We start from the raw sequence: 12,756 nt of genomic DNA on the forward strand, positions 1-12,756 counted from the left end.
TTCCTTTAGCTTTGTGTTATCTGATGTAAGATGGCATGTTGTTGGCTAACTGTTAGTTGTATGATTTGAGAGGACATTGTGTTTTCTCCCTCATATTGTTCAGTGGGTCCAACAAAACACCCTGAGGGTGGCACATACAGAACATTACTGTCCACACAGGCTGTCATTGTCATGACATGAGGGTGGGGCAACAGAAACAGTGAACCACAACATTGCCATGTACCAAGCCTCATTGTGTGACACAGGGACAAGGAGAAAAAGATGTCCCAGATCAGGCTGGTCTCATCACAATTTCGTAGATAATGCTACTAAAAGTAATGCACCTTTGTAAACTGTAAACTTTGTCGTAGAACAAAAGCAAAGACATCATCGTAAAGGTCATGACCTCGGGAGTAACATTATGTCAGTGGGGAAATTGTGGATGGCTCCTGCTCCTCAGGGATGACCTTTGAACCTTGCACCTAAGTCAGTTTTGATGGCTTACAGGATGGAAACTTAATATGCAACAGACATGGTATGAACTGTTTTCGAAAGGTCTTCAACTCCACTGCCATAGCCCAATGCAAAACTATGGGGGGCGCCACTGAGTAGGGCCAAAACCTAGAAAAAACTATATTTGACCATTTTATTAGTTAGAAAAACTAAATCTGACTTAACAGGTGTTTTTCTCACAAAAAAATTATAAAGAAGCATGCAAAGTTCCCGGTCGCAATTTCACATAATAGTGAAAACACATTAGAACCACAAAAGATGGGAACAACACACACGTACAGGAACGCCATTCAATTTGTAGTTCTCTGTAGGGTTCTTCCTGGTTGAGATTAGGGTTTCTGAAAATAGGGTTTAGAAAATTTATTAGCGGTTTGTTTTTTTAACCATGAATGAAAATATTGAAACTGAAACACACATATCTCGACATAGATATCATCAAAACACATTTTTATTAAGAAACATTGCTAAAATATAGCGTTTTCCACCAGGAATACAGCAATCTCCACAATCTTGCTTTATCAGAGCGCTGCGGAGGTCTGCGCAGGCGCATTTTACAAAAAATCCGTATGATTCTTTACGAAAATTTTGACATAACTTTTAGTACGATATCTTACGAACCGTTTCCTGAGAACACGTTGCCCAGATAAAACTTCTGTTGTGTTATTGCTCTTTTATTGTGACTGTATATTTATATTTTCTATAAAGCAGTTTGCCCGTGCTTTACTGAATAATCAGGCGGATAGCGCAGGTCATCCACTGACTAAAAGGTCGATATTTCAATCCAGGTCTCCTCCATTCCCCCTCTCCCCCATTCCGCGTGCCAAAGTGTATGAGTGATGTATGATAGAAAAGAGCTGCACATGCAGTAGATGCGTTGTATGAATGGGTGAATGGCAAAACTGTAGTTTAAAGTGCTCAAGACTTGAAAAGCATTACAAATATAGATCATTTAGCATTTACTGACTGCAAGAAGTGGTGTACACCCTGGACAGGTCACCAGCTACATCCGTACTTACTTTCGCACCTACGGTCAATTTAGAGTCAGTAATGCATTCTTTAGAGTCAGAAAGTCTGTATATGGAATGACAAAGCAACTGACAGAGCTGAACACAGAGGTCTCATCTCTGGGGAAGACCTGCTGTACAAAACTCCACTGCTATAGTGTCATATTACACCTGATGGGAAGATTGATGACATAACTCAGTCATGACAGAACTGTATTAAGTCAGAGTGGTAATTAACATTTGGATGGAAGCCATGATAAGAAGGACAAGCTACATTGAAATTGGAATTTGTAGCAGCACTAGAGATGAGGAGGGCTGGGTATATGTGGTGAGGTCAATAGTTGTAGTTCATGACTTTGATGATGGAGAGAAGGATCCAGCACTATAGTGGCACATCCGGTCGGTTTAATGCACAATGCATGCTTTACTGTTTACTTCAGTGAACATCACCCCCAACTATAAATGCTCACTACTCGCAGCAGCAGGTTGACAGTTATGTTTGAGAGCATAATAATTGAAGAAGTAGATTTCAAATAAACCTATCCCTGATGTTTATATTGTTTTGTAGGTGGTTCCGGGGCTTCAACTGGGAGGGGTTGAGGCGACGCAAGCTGCCATCTCCACTGAGGAGAGAGGTGAGACCTGAGCACTGCAAGAGCACAGACAGCATGTTTGTAATCAAAACTTTTCAGTGAAATTAAATATACACTTGTGGGAAAATGTGCTGAACAGCTTTTATCTGGTCCTTTGAGAATATGCTAATCAGTGAATTATTAGTAACTGAATAGATTTGAAAAACCTGTAGAATATCTATTGAAGGTCTGATATTATTTAGATACCAAAAGATGATTGGACAGAATTAGAGTGTGTTGCCATGAGTGAGACTTTGCTAATAATCTAATAAGATAAATAAGCACGTTGTTATGGAAAGGAACATGTGTTAGGGAGCATAACCCCAAACTATTTATATAATTATTATTTTAATTATAGTTAAACTGTTGTACTTAGTATTTTAATTAAGTTTATTTCTAAGACATGTTAAAAAACAAGCTGTTTTTAAATCTATAACCTCAGAGATTGGGTTCTTTCTGGAGGTAGAAGTGACACCTCAACAGCAGCACGTAAATGTGGTTATGAGTACGAGTCAGGTTTCACTGGATTGTGTAATGAAAGTAATCAATGTCAGATGTAGGAATAATTAACTAGTTCTTCATGAATGTGCTGAACAGCTTTTATCTGGTCCTTTGAGAATATGCTAATCAGTGAATTATTAGTGTCTATGTTGATGTGTATAATCATGAATCCAGGTCACATCAAACTTTCATGTGTATAAATTGACCCCACTGTAAATACCAATGTACTTACGAACATGATGTGATTTCGTGGTGATTTTCTTTGTTTGTGCAGGTAAAGGGGCCAATGGATCACAGTCACTTTGACATGTTTCCTCCTGACACAGAGGAGGCTCCTGATGAGCTGTCCGGCTGGGACAAAGACTTCTGAGGACACCGATCATTTTTATTCCGAGCACCATCAGTGGATGCAGTTCTGGAAGCTACGGTGGGTTTGCAAGCTAAGTTTTAAAGTTTACTCTAGGTGCAAATTTAAAGAAATTCCAGGCAGTCATTTGGGGACAGATTGTCCAATTGGGGAAAAGCTGCTTTTAAGGTCAGTGGTTAAGGTCAGGGTTAGGTTAAGGTTTAGTATTTGAATGGCAGTCAATGTGATGTCATCAAAGGTCTTCACTTGAAGAGACAATGGACAAGCCACATCAAAGATGAACTCTTGTCCATTTTCGGTCTAGCTTTAGTGATTTCCTACGTGACTGTGGAATTCCCCCTTAGGTTTTCAGTTTCTTCCCATGATGTAGGAGCTGGTTTTCACCTAAAAGTACACGATTGGTAAAGTGTGTGCATGTGTGTGTGTGTGTGTGTGTGTGTGTGTGTGTGTGTGTGTGTGTGTGTGTGTGTGTGTATGGAAGCATAACAAAAGGCATAAGTTGCTGTAGAGTGGAGTTGAGGGTATTTTCAGTCATTTCGTACTTCAGTAACTCTTCTATCAATCAGCTTTTGGTAACATTGATCTATTAATGTTTCACTATTGACAATGCTTATTTCAGTCTTTCTATCAGATTGGTGGTCAAAGTGTCTTCACTTAATAACACTACAGAACAAGTATGGAACTAGACTCATGCGAAAGGTTATATATGGTCGGGGGAGGGGAGGGGGTAACCTCTGTCTCTGTTCAAAGATGATCACTGGAGTCAGATCTGAATGTTCCGAGGTTTATCATGTTTGAATGTGACTCCCCTGGATGTGCATTCTAACAAACAGTCTGCTCATTGTTGTCCTCCCAGATTGAAAGAAAAGTTGGAATTCTGCCACAGATTTCTCTGAGTGTTTGTTGGGTTGTTGGGATTTTTGTCACTCCCACAGTACTGGGGGAGGTTCGGTATTGAGACATTTAACAAACACTTCATCACTGTTCTACGTAGAGAGCATTTTAAGCTGTGTTGCCCTGTATTCACCTCAGCAACGGGTGGATAAAAAGAGTTATTCACGGTCAGAATCAATAAAAAAAAACTAAAGAATCCAATGTAATCGTTTTAAGAAAAATCTGATTTTATATGTATACATATACATTTTTATTTAATTATCATGATTATCTTTACTTCTGAATTGTTACTAAAGAGTATCACACAATATTAAACTGTAGAATATGCCTATTTGTCAAAGTAAAAGAAAAACATGATCAGCAATGATATTTTTAATAGGGTGCTTTGAGGTCCTTTTTATGATGCTGTAACTTTGGCAAATTGGTAATTGGATACCTAAAGAAATAACAAACCAAATAAAAAATGAACTGTCCATTTCAATGGCAAGGTCAGGACTACTCAGTGTATGAACATATAATTATTTAAAAATCAAAACTAACTAACTAAAAACATTTTTAAAGTAAGGCAAGTTAATTCAATATTATAAAGCATATTTCATACACAGGTAGATTCAAAGTGCTTTACAGAGACATTTTGGTTATCGTGTGTCTGATGGCTGCTCTACATTTAGCTGTTAAAATAACTTGTATTTGAGTTACAGAAGCTAAATATGGAGAGAACATCAGCTTTTCATGTCGTGTCAACCACGATGGGAAATTAATCAACAGGGATAAACTGTGTACCATAGTAAAACAGAGGCTGTGCATCGGACAACATGTGTGGCTGAAATATCAGATCAGAGACCAATCCGGCACAGGCAGTTGGGGATAATTTATTTGCACAGAGGAAGCATAACCGACAGCCACCACAAGTAGCCAGCGTAGTCACAAGAAGATTTTGTCCAGTGTAGTGCCAGTACAGATGCATGCACCGAGGTTCACAACGGATTGATAAGTGGATTAATGAAGCCTTTCCACTAACAGATTAGCAGGTTGCTGCAGAAAAGGCCCGACTTTAGAACATTCCAGCAGAAAGAAAAAGTGCAGTCCAGGGATGGTGTGCACACAAGTCTTTTTCATGTCTATGTTTCTACAATCAGAGAAAAGTTATTATTTCCTGTTTGCTTGTTTTTGTTAGTGCTCGAAAGGCATCTGTCTTCATTCAAGGGATAGTTCACCCAAAAAGGGAAATTCTCCTCATTATCTACTCACCACTATGCCGATGGAGTGGGTGGGTGAAGTGTTTGAGTCCGCTAAACACTTCTGGAGTTTCAGGGGTAAACTTTGTTGCAGCAGAATCCAATAGAATTGAAGTCATTGGTGAGTCCCTCTTCAGTACTTAATAAAACAACAGAAAATACATAACATGCCTCCATATTGCTCCTGTGATGTCATCCAAGTGTCCATAAGCCTTGACATTCATATTTGATAATTATAATTATAATTATATTTTAAGCTGGTCCCAAATCCCACACCAAAACCAGTCACAACTTCTGCCTCAACATCAACATCTCCACTCTTTCTCCCTATACTCACACATCTGCAACCTCAGAGCCATGTTTGATAGTAACCTCTCCTTAGAATGTCACGTTAACCAGATCACCAGAACTGCCTTTTTCATCATCACTCTCCTCCTCGGCTGCTGAAAACTTTCGTTCATGCCTCCATCACCTCCAGAATTGACTATTGCAACAGTTTTCTCTATGGCAAATCATCCAAAGTACTAAATAAACTACAGTACATCCAGAACTGTGTTGCTCACCTGCTGATCCCACTCCCACTCCTGTGATCACATCAGCCCTGTCCCTCAAGAATCTCCACTGACTCCCTGTCCAACAACACATCCGTTACAAAGTCCTTCTCTTCACTCACAAAGCCCCCATAGCCAGGCCCCCTCCTACCTCACCGACCTGCTCCACCACCACACTCCATCTCGGTGGCGCCGCTCCTCTGATTCTAACCTCCTGTCTCGTCCACTCAGGACCAAGCAACAGACCTGGGGAGACAGAGCCTTCTCCATAGCTGCCCCCTCCCTCTGGAGCTTTCTCCCCAAACACGTCCGACACTGCACCAATCTAACAATGTTCAAATCACAGATCAAAACTCACCTTTTCAGAACTGCTTTAATGTGTGACATATGTTGTGTATTCTGTGTTTTTACTGCGTAGTTGTATTGGATTATGCCGCAACACTGTTTACCCCTGTTACTCCAGAAGTGTTTTGTGGACTCAAACACTTCACCTACCCCTCCATTGGCATATCGGTAGGTAGATAATGAGGGAATTTTCATTTTTTCTGTGAACTATCCCTTATATCTATTATAGGGCCTTTACTCTTTCACTAGCAGTACTCATTGTAGAATACTAACTTCCATTGACCTTGAGCAAGGCCCTCACCTTATGCCTGCCGCCTCACTCCCACTGCTCCTAAAAATCAGTAGTCAGGGCAGCTCCAAACTTCAGCACCAGTTTACTCCGTGTGGTTGTAGTTATTCACTGTAGCCACACGAGGTCACTCAAGACCAACTATTAATACAACTTAAGCACACAACTGTATAACAACCATTAAATGTAACATGTGGTATGAATAAGGAACAAATGTTATGAGTGAGTAATGAAAACTGACAGAAACAGGACTTTTGTTTGAAATAACATGAAAGGCACAGGTCTTAGTGGGTTGGTTCATGCAAAGGAGCAGGGCTCATGATAAAAACAATCATTATATAACAGCATAACAGCTCCGTGTCTAGTGCGTCATGATGAGTTACCTAAGCGGGTCATGTCAATATTATTGTTCTTCATCTAATACTCTAGATTACTGCTTAATTTGAATGTTAATGGGTTTGTATACATTTCTAGTCTTTTTTTAAGATATACACGTTTTTGATCTAAAGTTTACACTTATTACGTTATTAGTAAATTACTCCATGTGGCTGTGGAGCGAAACCTGTATTCAAAATCATTTCACACATTGGTAGGTTCTTTAGATTTAACTTTATTTTGAAAAATAAATTTTAATATTGATGCCATACATATAAAACATATACAGTTGTCTGACGTCCTGCAGAAAAACATCAGCATCATAATTTACACACAAACATTTTTTTAAATCAACACAGCTCCCTTTTTTACTGAATGATAGTACAGTATACAGTAAATACTTTGTTCTTTAGTAAATATAACAATGTCGTATCCATTTGTGTTATGACGACAATAATACTATTGAATCAACACGATGGAATATTCAAATTATTTTATGATAATGACACAAAGTCATTGATCTTTCAAATTTCCAAGAGTATTTCCTTTTATCAAAATTGCCTAAAAAAGCAAAAGTCCCCCCCAAAACTTGAGGGGGACTTGTGCTAGCCTCTTTTAACTTATCTGTTAAAAGTCTCAGAGCAATAGCAGAAGTATTTTTTGTCTGCAGATTTAGGGGCAAAAAGCTTAAACTTTCACAAAAAAATATGATATCAAAATTTAGCATGCATTCAATCTTAATATATGTATTCCTGAAATCAGCTTTCTTTAGCTCAGGTGAGCAGATGATGCAAAACATTTGTGAGCTCATGTATCAACCAAGTAAAAGCTGTTCACATGAGAAGTGAACAGCTTGAGAGAAACGTTCAAACTTGAAACAAAGTCCAATGGAATCCCCTCTGCAAATACCCGGCCAATCACAGCATCAGAGTTGCCTTTGTTGTTGGATTATCATTAATCCTGGGATGTCGGAGGCCTTAGTATTAATGAATTTATGTGAAATCATACAGTATTATTTAATTGCCCTCAGCCTTTTCTGTTACTATAGCTCCATCTTGTCTGGAGCGAGACGACAATAAAGCAACACTGGAAAAGAGGATAAATCACAGTGCTTAAGGTGTCGAAGTCAAGCTCTGCACGTCAAGAAACATAAAACCCTCCTATCGTAGGAGTTTATGGGCTGAAAATGAAGAATAACAGGGGTTAGGCCAAGCTGCTGTTTATCAGAGTTCTGGTGAAATGAAGCAGAACTCTCTGCTGTGCAGTCACAGTATTTGGTATTTACAATGTTACACAAGACAAGAAGGCAGCCTGTGGAGAGGCTTTGCCCTCTGTCCGACATGTTCTCTTCAGCCCGTATGTTAACATGATTTATGTTTCATACAGTCCATACACACTGCGCTTGTAAGCTCTGCAAGCACTCCAGTTATACAACATCACATACACATACATCTTTGAGTAGAAGCATTTACAACATCTTACAAAATGAACAGCTGAAATATAAAAGAAAATTAAATATGTGTATGCTTCACATTATGTGGATTATTACAGATTTTGCAGCGTCCGAAAGGAAACTTACACTGGTGTGAATAGTATCAACAGAAAATATATATTACAATATAATGCAGTTAAATTACATTATGTCACAGTGTAGATCATTTTGAAACATACAGTAGCCTCACTTTCATCTCATTCTCCTTTTGAAGCAGCAAACAATCCTCATACATCCCTCGTACAAGAGTCGTCTCTTTGATTCCCTCACTTCCATCCCTCTTTCCTTTTCCTGCTTTTTTCTCTTCCTCTCTTGAACCATCTCTGCGTCATTTCCCCACATGAGACCGTCTGAATCTGATCTGAGGAGGAGAAAAAGATGTAGGGTCATGTTCAGAGAAGTGCTGACTGCAGCTGATGCATGGACACTAAATTATACCACAGTCTAGGTCCTGTCGGGTTCAGATAGTTGTGAGTGAAATCAGGATGCTAACAACACTGTGATGCATTGCATGGTGTTGGTATGCTGTCTAATGCATAGTGGTCTACAGAGAAAGTTAAGTTCAGTACTTAGAAGTCCAGTATGGACTCATTATATACTATGAGGCCCCTTATTGTATATTATATAATATGAGAACCCTTATTCTACCTTATAATGTATAATGTGAGGCCTCTCCCTGCAGGAGCCTGATGGGAGTTTGGTTGTCAGGGAGATTTATCTCACTGGGTCTGGCTCCCGTACATAAGCTGGAAGCATTCAACCAGTCCATCTTTCTACATTAAATTTATTTGTAGTTTTAACTCATCTGTCGCCTTCCCTGCTTTGTGAGCTGGGTTGTGACAATACAAATTTTAGCTGAATAGACAGATGGCCACTATGAAACTTCACTGCATTTTACTCTCAGTTTTCAGTTGTGGATATTTGCAGATTTTTTGTATGATAGTATTATCACTGTAGTTAAAATTAGAGTTAAATAGTTTGACTTTTAATTTGCTTTGTAGTTGATGTTTACGTGTTGTTATTGGTAGGTACCAGCAATATAAATATTATGAAGAGGCTTTTTAATTAAGCCTTAAGATTTGTCCATTACTCCAAAATGGCAGTGTTTCAATCATCAATATGTTGTTTAGTTTAATGCGTCAGGTTGCTAACTCTTGCTTGGTCAAAATACTATATTGAAGTCAGAAATGATAAATAAAAATGGTAATCAATGAATTAAGATATTGAGACACTTGGCGATAATATTTATAGCCCATAGAGATCCATTGTTATTTTGACTACCGAGAGTAATGGAAAACTACCCCCAAAAAAACCACATTAACAGAGGAAAAACACGTAGAAACCTTTGACAGAGCCCCATGTGAGGGATGCCTCTCCCAGGACAGAGAAGAAGTGCAATAGATGCCGGATGTAGCTTGAACACATCAACTAATTTTCATTCCCAACCTTTTTTCACATGATCATTATTATATTTTACTGGTGGTTTGGACACAGCTTGATTGTTGGGTTGTGCTAGAGAGTTGGAAACAATGACATGAGACTGGAAATTCGCGGAACTGATTTATCAGATTTTGACCTGTGCAGGCGCACATACTTTTCCACCTGAACAGGTTCATGCAGAAACGGATGAAAATGTGTTCATTGTTGCAAACAGTTTTTTCTCCCCATGTAGTACCTGATTTGTCATATATAGCTTTATGTGGAGCGCAGGTGAGGAAAGATAAACAGTCATCTGCACTACCTGGATATTTATTGTAGCCATGCGAAGTCCATTTTGCTCTGGTGGCCCAAGACAATCATGGAGTTCCTGTTTCTGCTGACAGGTTCTACTGGTCCCAGATCAGGCCTGTATAAAAGAGGAGACAGTAATTAATGGGAGTATTTATGAGTATTTGTGGTCGACATCCGATATGCTCCTTCAGTTTGCATCACAGCAGCTCGGCTGTGAGAAAACATTTATTGTCCAATATTCCCACATAGTCAGGAGCCCCGCAGCAGGGCGGCATGCATGTCTCAGCGGGAGGGTGCTGTTGTTTTTAATGAATCCTGGACAGCGGCCATATCTCTCGCCAGGCCTGAGCTTAAATCCACAGGGGAACTCTCCCACTCCTCCAGGCATACCTCAGGCCTGACTCTGCACCCCCCTCCCCTCCTCCTCTCGCTCAGTCCTTCTGGGCCAGTGCCAAATCCCGGTCAAGACGCAGGGAGAGGCTGAAGGCCAGCGGTCCTCCACCTCCCATTAGATTCCTCCACTGTACAACCTATCACATAAAATAAATCCACACTCTGACCGCTCTCTCAGGCTGGAGCTAAAAACTCCTATTTATCTCCATCTTCCAAGAACCTGTCACATGTCTGGGACTTGCCCCAAAAGTCACGTAAGCTGTCACCAATTTTCCCCCTCATGCTGGCTTTTATTCACTGCAGCTAAATAACTTGCATTCCTTCTCTTCTTTTTTAGGTTTTCATCCAACACACAGGGGAAAGTGCCCAATCTTGTCACTGATGCCCTTCCAACCCAAAAAGGACAAGAGAGCAGCAGAAAGAAATACAGGACCATAAAGTTTGGGCTTTGTCACAGAGTTTTACATTTTTCAACATTTCATACTTTTTTGAACAAGAGGACACAGAGAAAGCAGGTAGAAGGATAAAAAACACGTCTTCTCTTATACCACAGAATTTTTAAATAACGAGAATATGTGTATTTGTATTTTGTGTGCTTCTTTTCTGTTGATACAGTGATGTATTGTCTGGAAAACCCTCACTGAGCAGAAATGTTTAAATACAGTTTGATTGAGTACTAAATCCATCGCTGGTATTTCTCTTCCTTATGTCATGTGATTCTAAATAAGCCTCTAGAGCCATATATTTTCTTTGGCTCACAGATGTCCCAATATTATGGTATGCACTGAAAAGTACAAGTAATTGGATCCAGAATCGGAATGACTATCTTTATCAGTGAGGTGTGTCCTTCCTCAGTGATATTATTTCACATATTGAGCAAATAATTAAAATTCAACGGAATGAGAGGGATTTGCAGGGCAGGAGACCAAAACCATGACCTGGAGGAGGCTAAACTGCTGCATAAAATGGAGGAAAGACAGAACCTTTGTATACAAAACTGAGGAAATAAAGAGACAATATTTAAAATAGTCTTCGAAACATGCTGCCATTAATGCAACTCCCAAAATTTTGTATTATTTTCCAGCTTATAAAATGGTTAGATCTGTTTTTTTTCTCAATGGTGACCGATAAAATAACCCTGCAGGGCCTGGTAATACATTTTAATATTCAGTGTTTGGCAGCACAAAGGGATAGAGCTCTACAGAAAATCAGATTTTGTGCATGCACACAGTTCTGAGCCAGTTAAGTCCAGGATTTTCAGTTCACGTTGCAGTTAATCCTAAAGGAGCATTTCCTCAAACACACAAAGCTGCAAGAATGCTGTTGCTCAAAATATCATTGCATAGCATTAAGATTTTCCTTCAGTGGAAGCTAAGTGGCTTCGAACAAACCAAGACAAACTTTAGTGGCAATTTCATATGTGGAAAAAAGCAATCTCTTAAAACACATGACAGCTAATCTTCTATTTTTCATATAATAACAATGAAGTTGTATAAAGTATTTCAGTAAGAAAAAGTACTAAAGCACCAGAAAGTCACAGTTGTATTGATATGGTCAAGTTTACAGAGAATAAGGGGCTCAAAGTTGTAATGTGGTGTGCTCCTCACCTGTAGAGTTGTGGGCAGGACATCTTCAGTGAGGCGGAGGTCAGTCCCAATCTGCTCTGGTTCCTTGTCTTAGTTTTCCTCACCAGATCTTTGACTCTGCCCCAGGTGTAGTTTTCACTCAGCTGCAACCACAGACATACAAGAAGAAACCTTTATATGAACATAACTTTGAGTAAGAACTAACCCTAACCCTTTCTATTAGCATCACCCTCATTAGATCTGAGGGGAGGAGGTTGGTCTTTAGCTTGTAGAAAAAAAAATAATAAAGTAAATTAAATTCTACTAAATTTTAAGATTAATATACTGAGGTTTTCTATGGAGTGTTTACTTTTAGACTAAATCATTTCATGTCTTATTCAGGTTTTAACTTTGAGTAATGCCGTTGATGCTTTGTTCTTAATGTGAGACTTCTATATAAGAAACTCTACAGATTTCCTTAAGTGCTGTCTGAAAGAGACAACCACAGTGCTGAGGAATCTGAAAGTGTTGATGAGGGTCAGACTAATGTGCTGGAGGAACAGTGTTAGTCTATCCTCTGGAACTGTTGAGAGAAAAGTTCCAGGAAAAAGTCAAAAACTGTCATAACAATTAAACATTGGGTCCGCGGGATTCCTACCGGCGCTGAAAAACGTAATCCAATGTTTGCTGCTGCTGATATGTGATATGACATCCTGCCTGTTTGTTCATGTTAACCATTGCTAATGAGTGAATTTCCATAGCAAGGTTCTACAATGACAACTCCACCAACAACTTTATTCCCGAATGACGACAATGAGGAGGTTAAAGGCTTTGGAAAAAGCTGGCAATTGGACATGGAATTGAAATGTATTCATCTAAAGTTACTG

General features: G+C 39.3%; 2 protein-coding genes across 4 annotated transcripts in view; one reads left to right on the forward strand and one right to left on the reverse strand.

The window, feature by feature from the left end:
* LOC128453603 (cGMP-dependent protein kinase 2) overlaps positions 1 to 10,985 on the forward strand; it is a 28,301-nt gene extending 17,316 nt beyond the window's left edge. Inside the window, exons 19-21 of the mRNA XM_053436585.1 lie at positions 2,065 to 2,131; positions 2,904 to 3,056; positions 10,642 to 10,985. Coding sequence (XP_053292560.1) covers positions 2,065 to 2,131; positions 2,904 to 2,999 — 163 coding nt within the window. The 3' untranslated portion in view covers positions 3,000 to 3,056; positions 10,642 to 10,985. The remainder of the gene's footprint in view (positions 1 to 2,064; positions 2,132 to 2,903; positions 3,057 to 10,641) is intronic.
* The window catches only part of si:ch211-250c4.3 (uncharacterized protein LOC100535981 homolog), a 38,416-nt gene continuing 32,563 nt past the window's right edge, over positions 6,904 to 12,756 (reverse strand). For all 3 annotated transcript variants that reach the window (XM_053436588.1, XM_053436587.1, XM_053436586.1), the window contains 3 exons: positions 11,912 to 12,033; positions 9,922 to 10,026; positions 6,904 to 8,541 (listed from right to left, as the gene is read on the reverse strand). In XM_053436588.1, the coding sequence (XP_053292563.1) occupies positions 9,930 to 10,026; positions 11,912 to 12,033 (219 nt within the window). In that variant the 3' untranslated portion in view covers positions 6,904 to 8,541; positions 9,922 to 9,929. The remainder of the gene's footprint in view (positions 8,542 to 9,921; positions 10,027 to 11,911; positions 12,034 to 12,756) is intronic.

Source organism: Pleuronectes platessa, chromosome 12, assembly GCF_947347685.1.
Source record: "Pleuronectes platessa chromosome 12, fPlePla1.1, whole genome shotgun sequence".
Lineage (NCBI taxonomy): Eukaryota > Metazoa > Chordata > Actinopteri > Pleuronectiformes > Pleuronectidae > Pleuronectes > Pleuronectes platessa.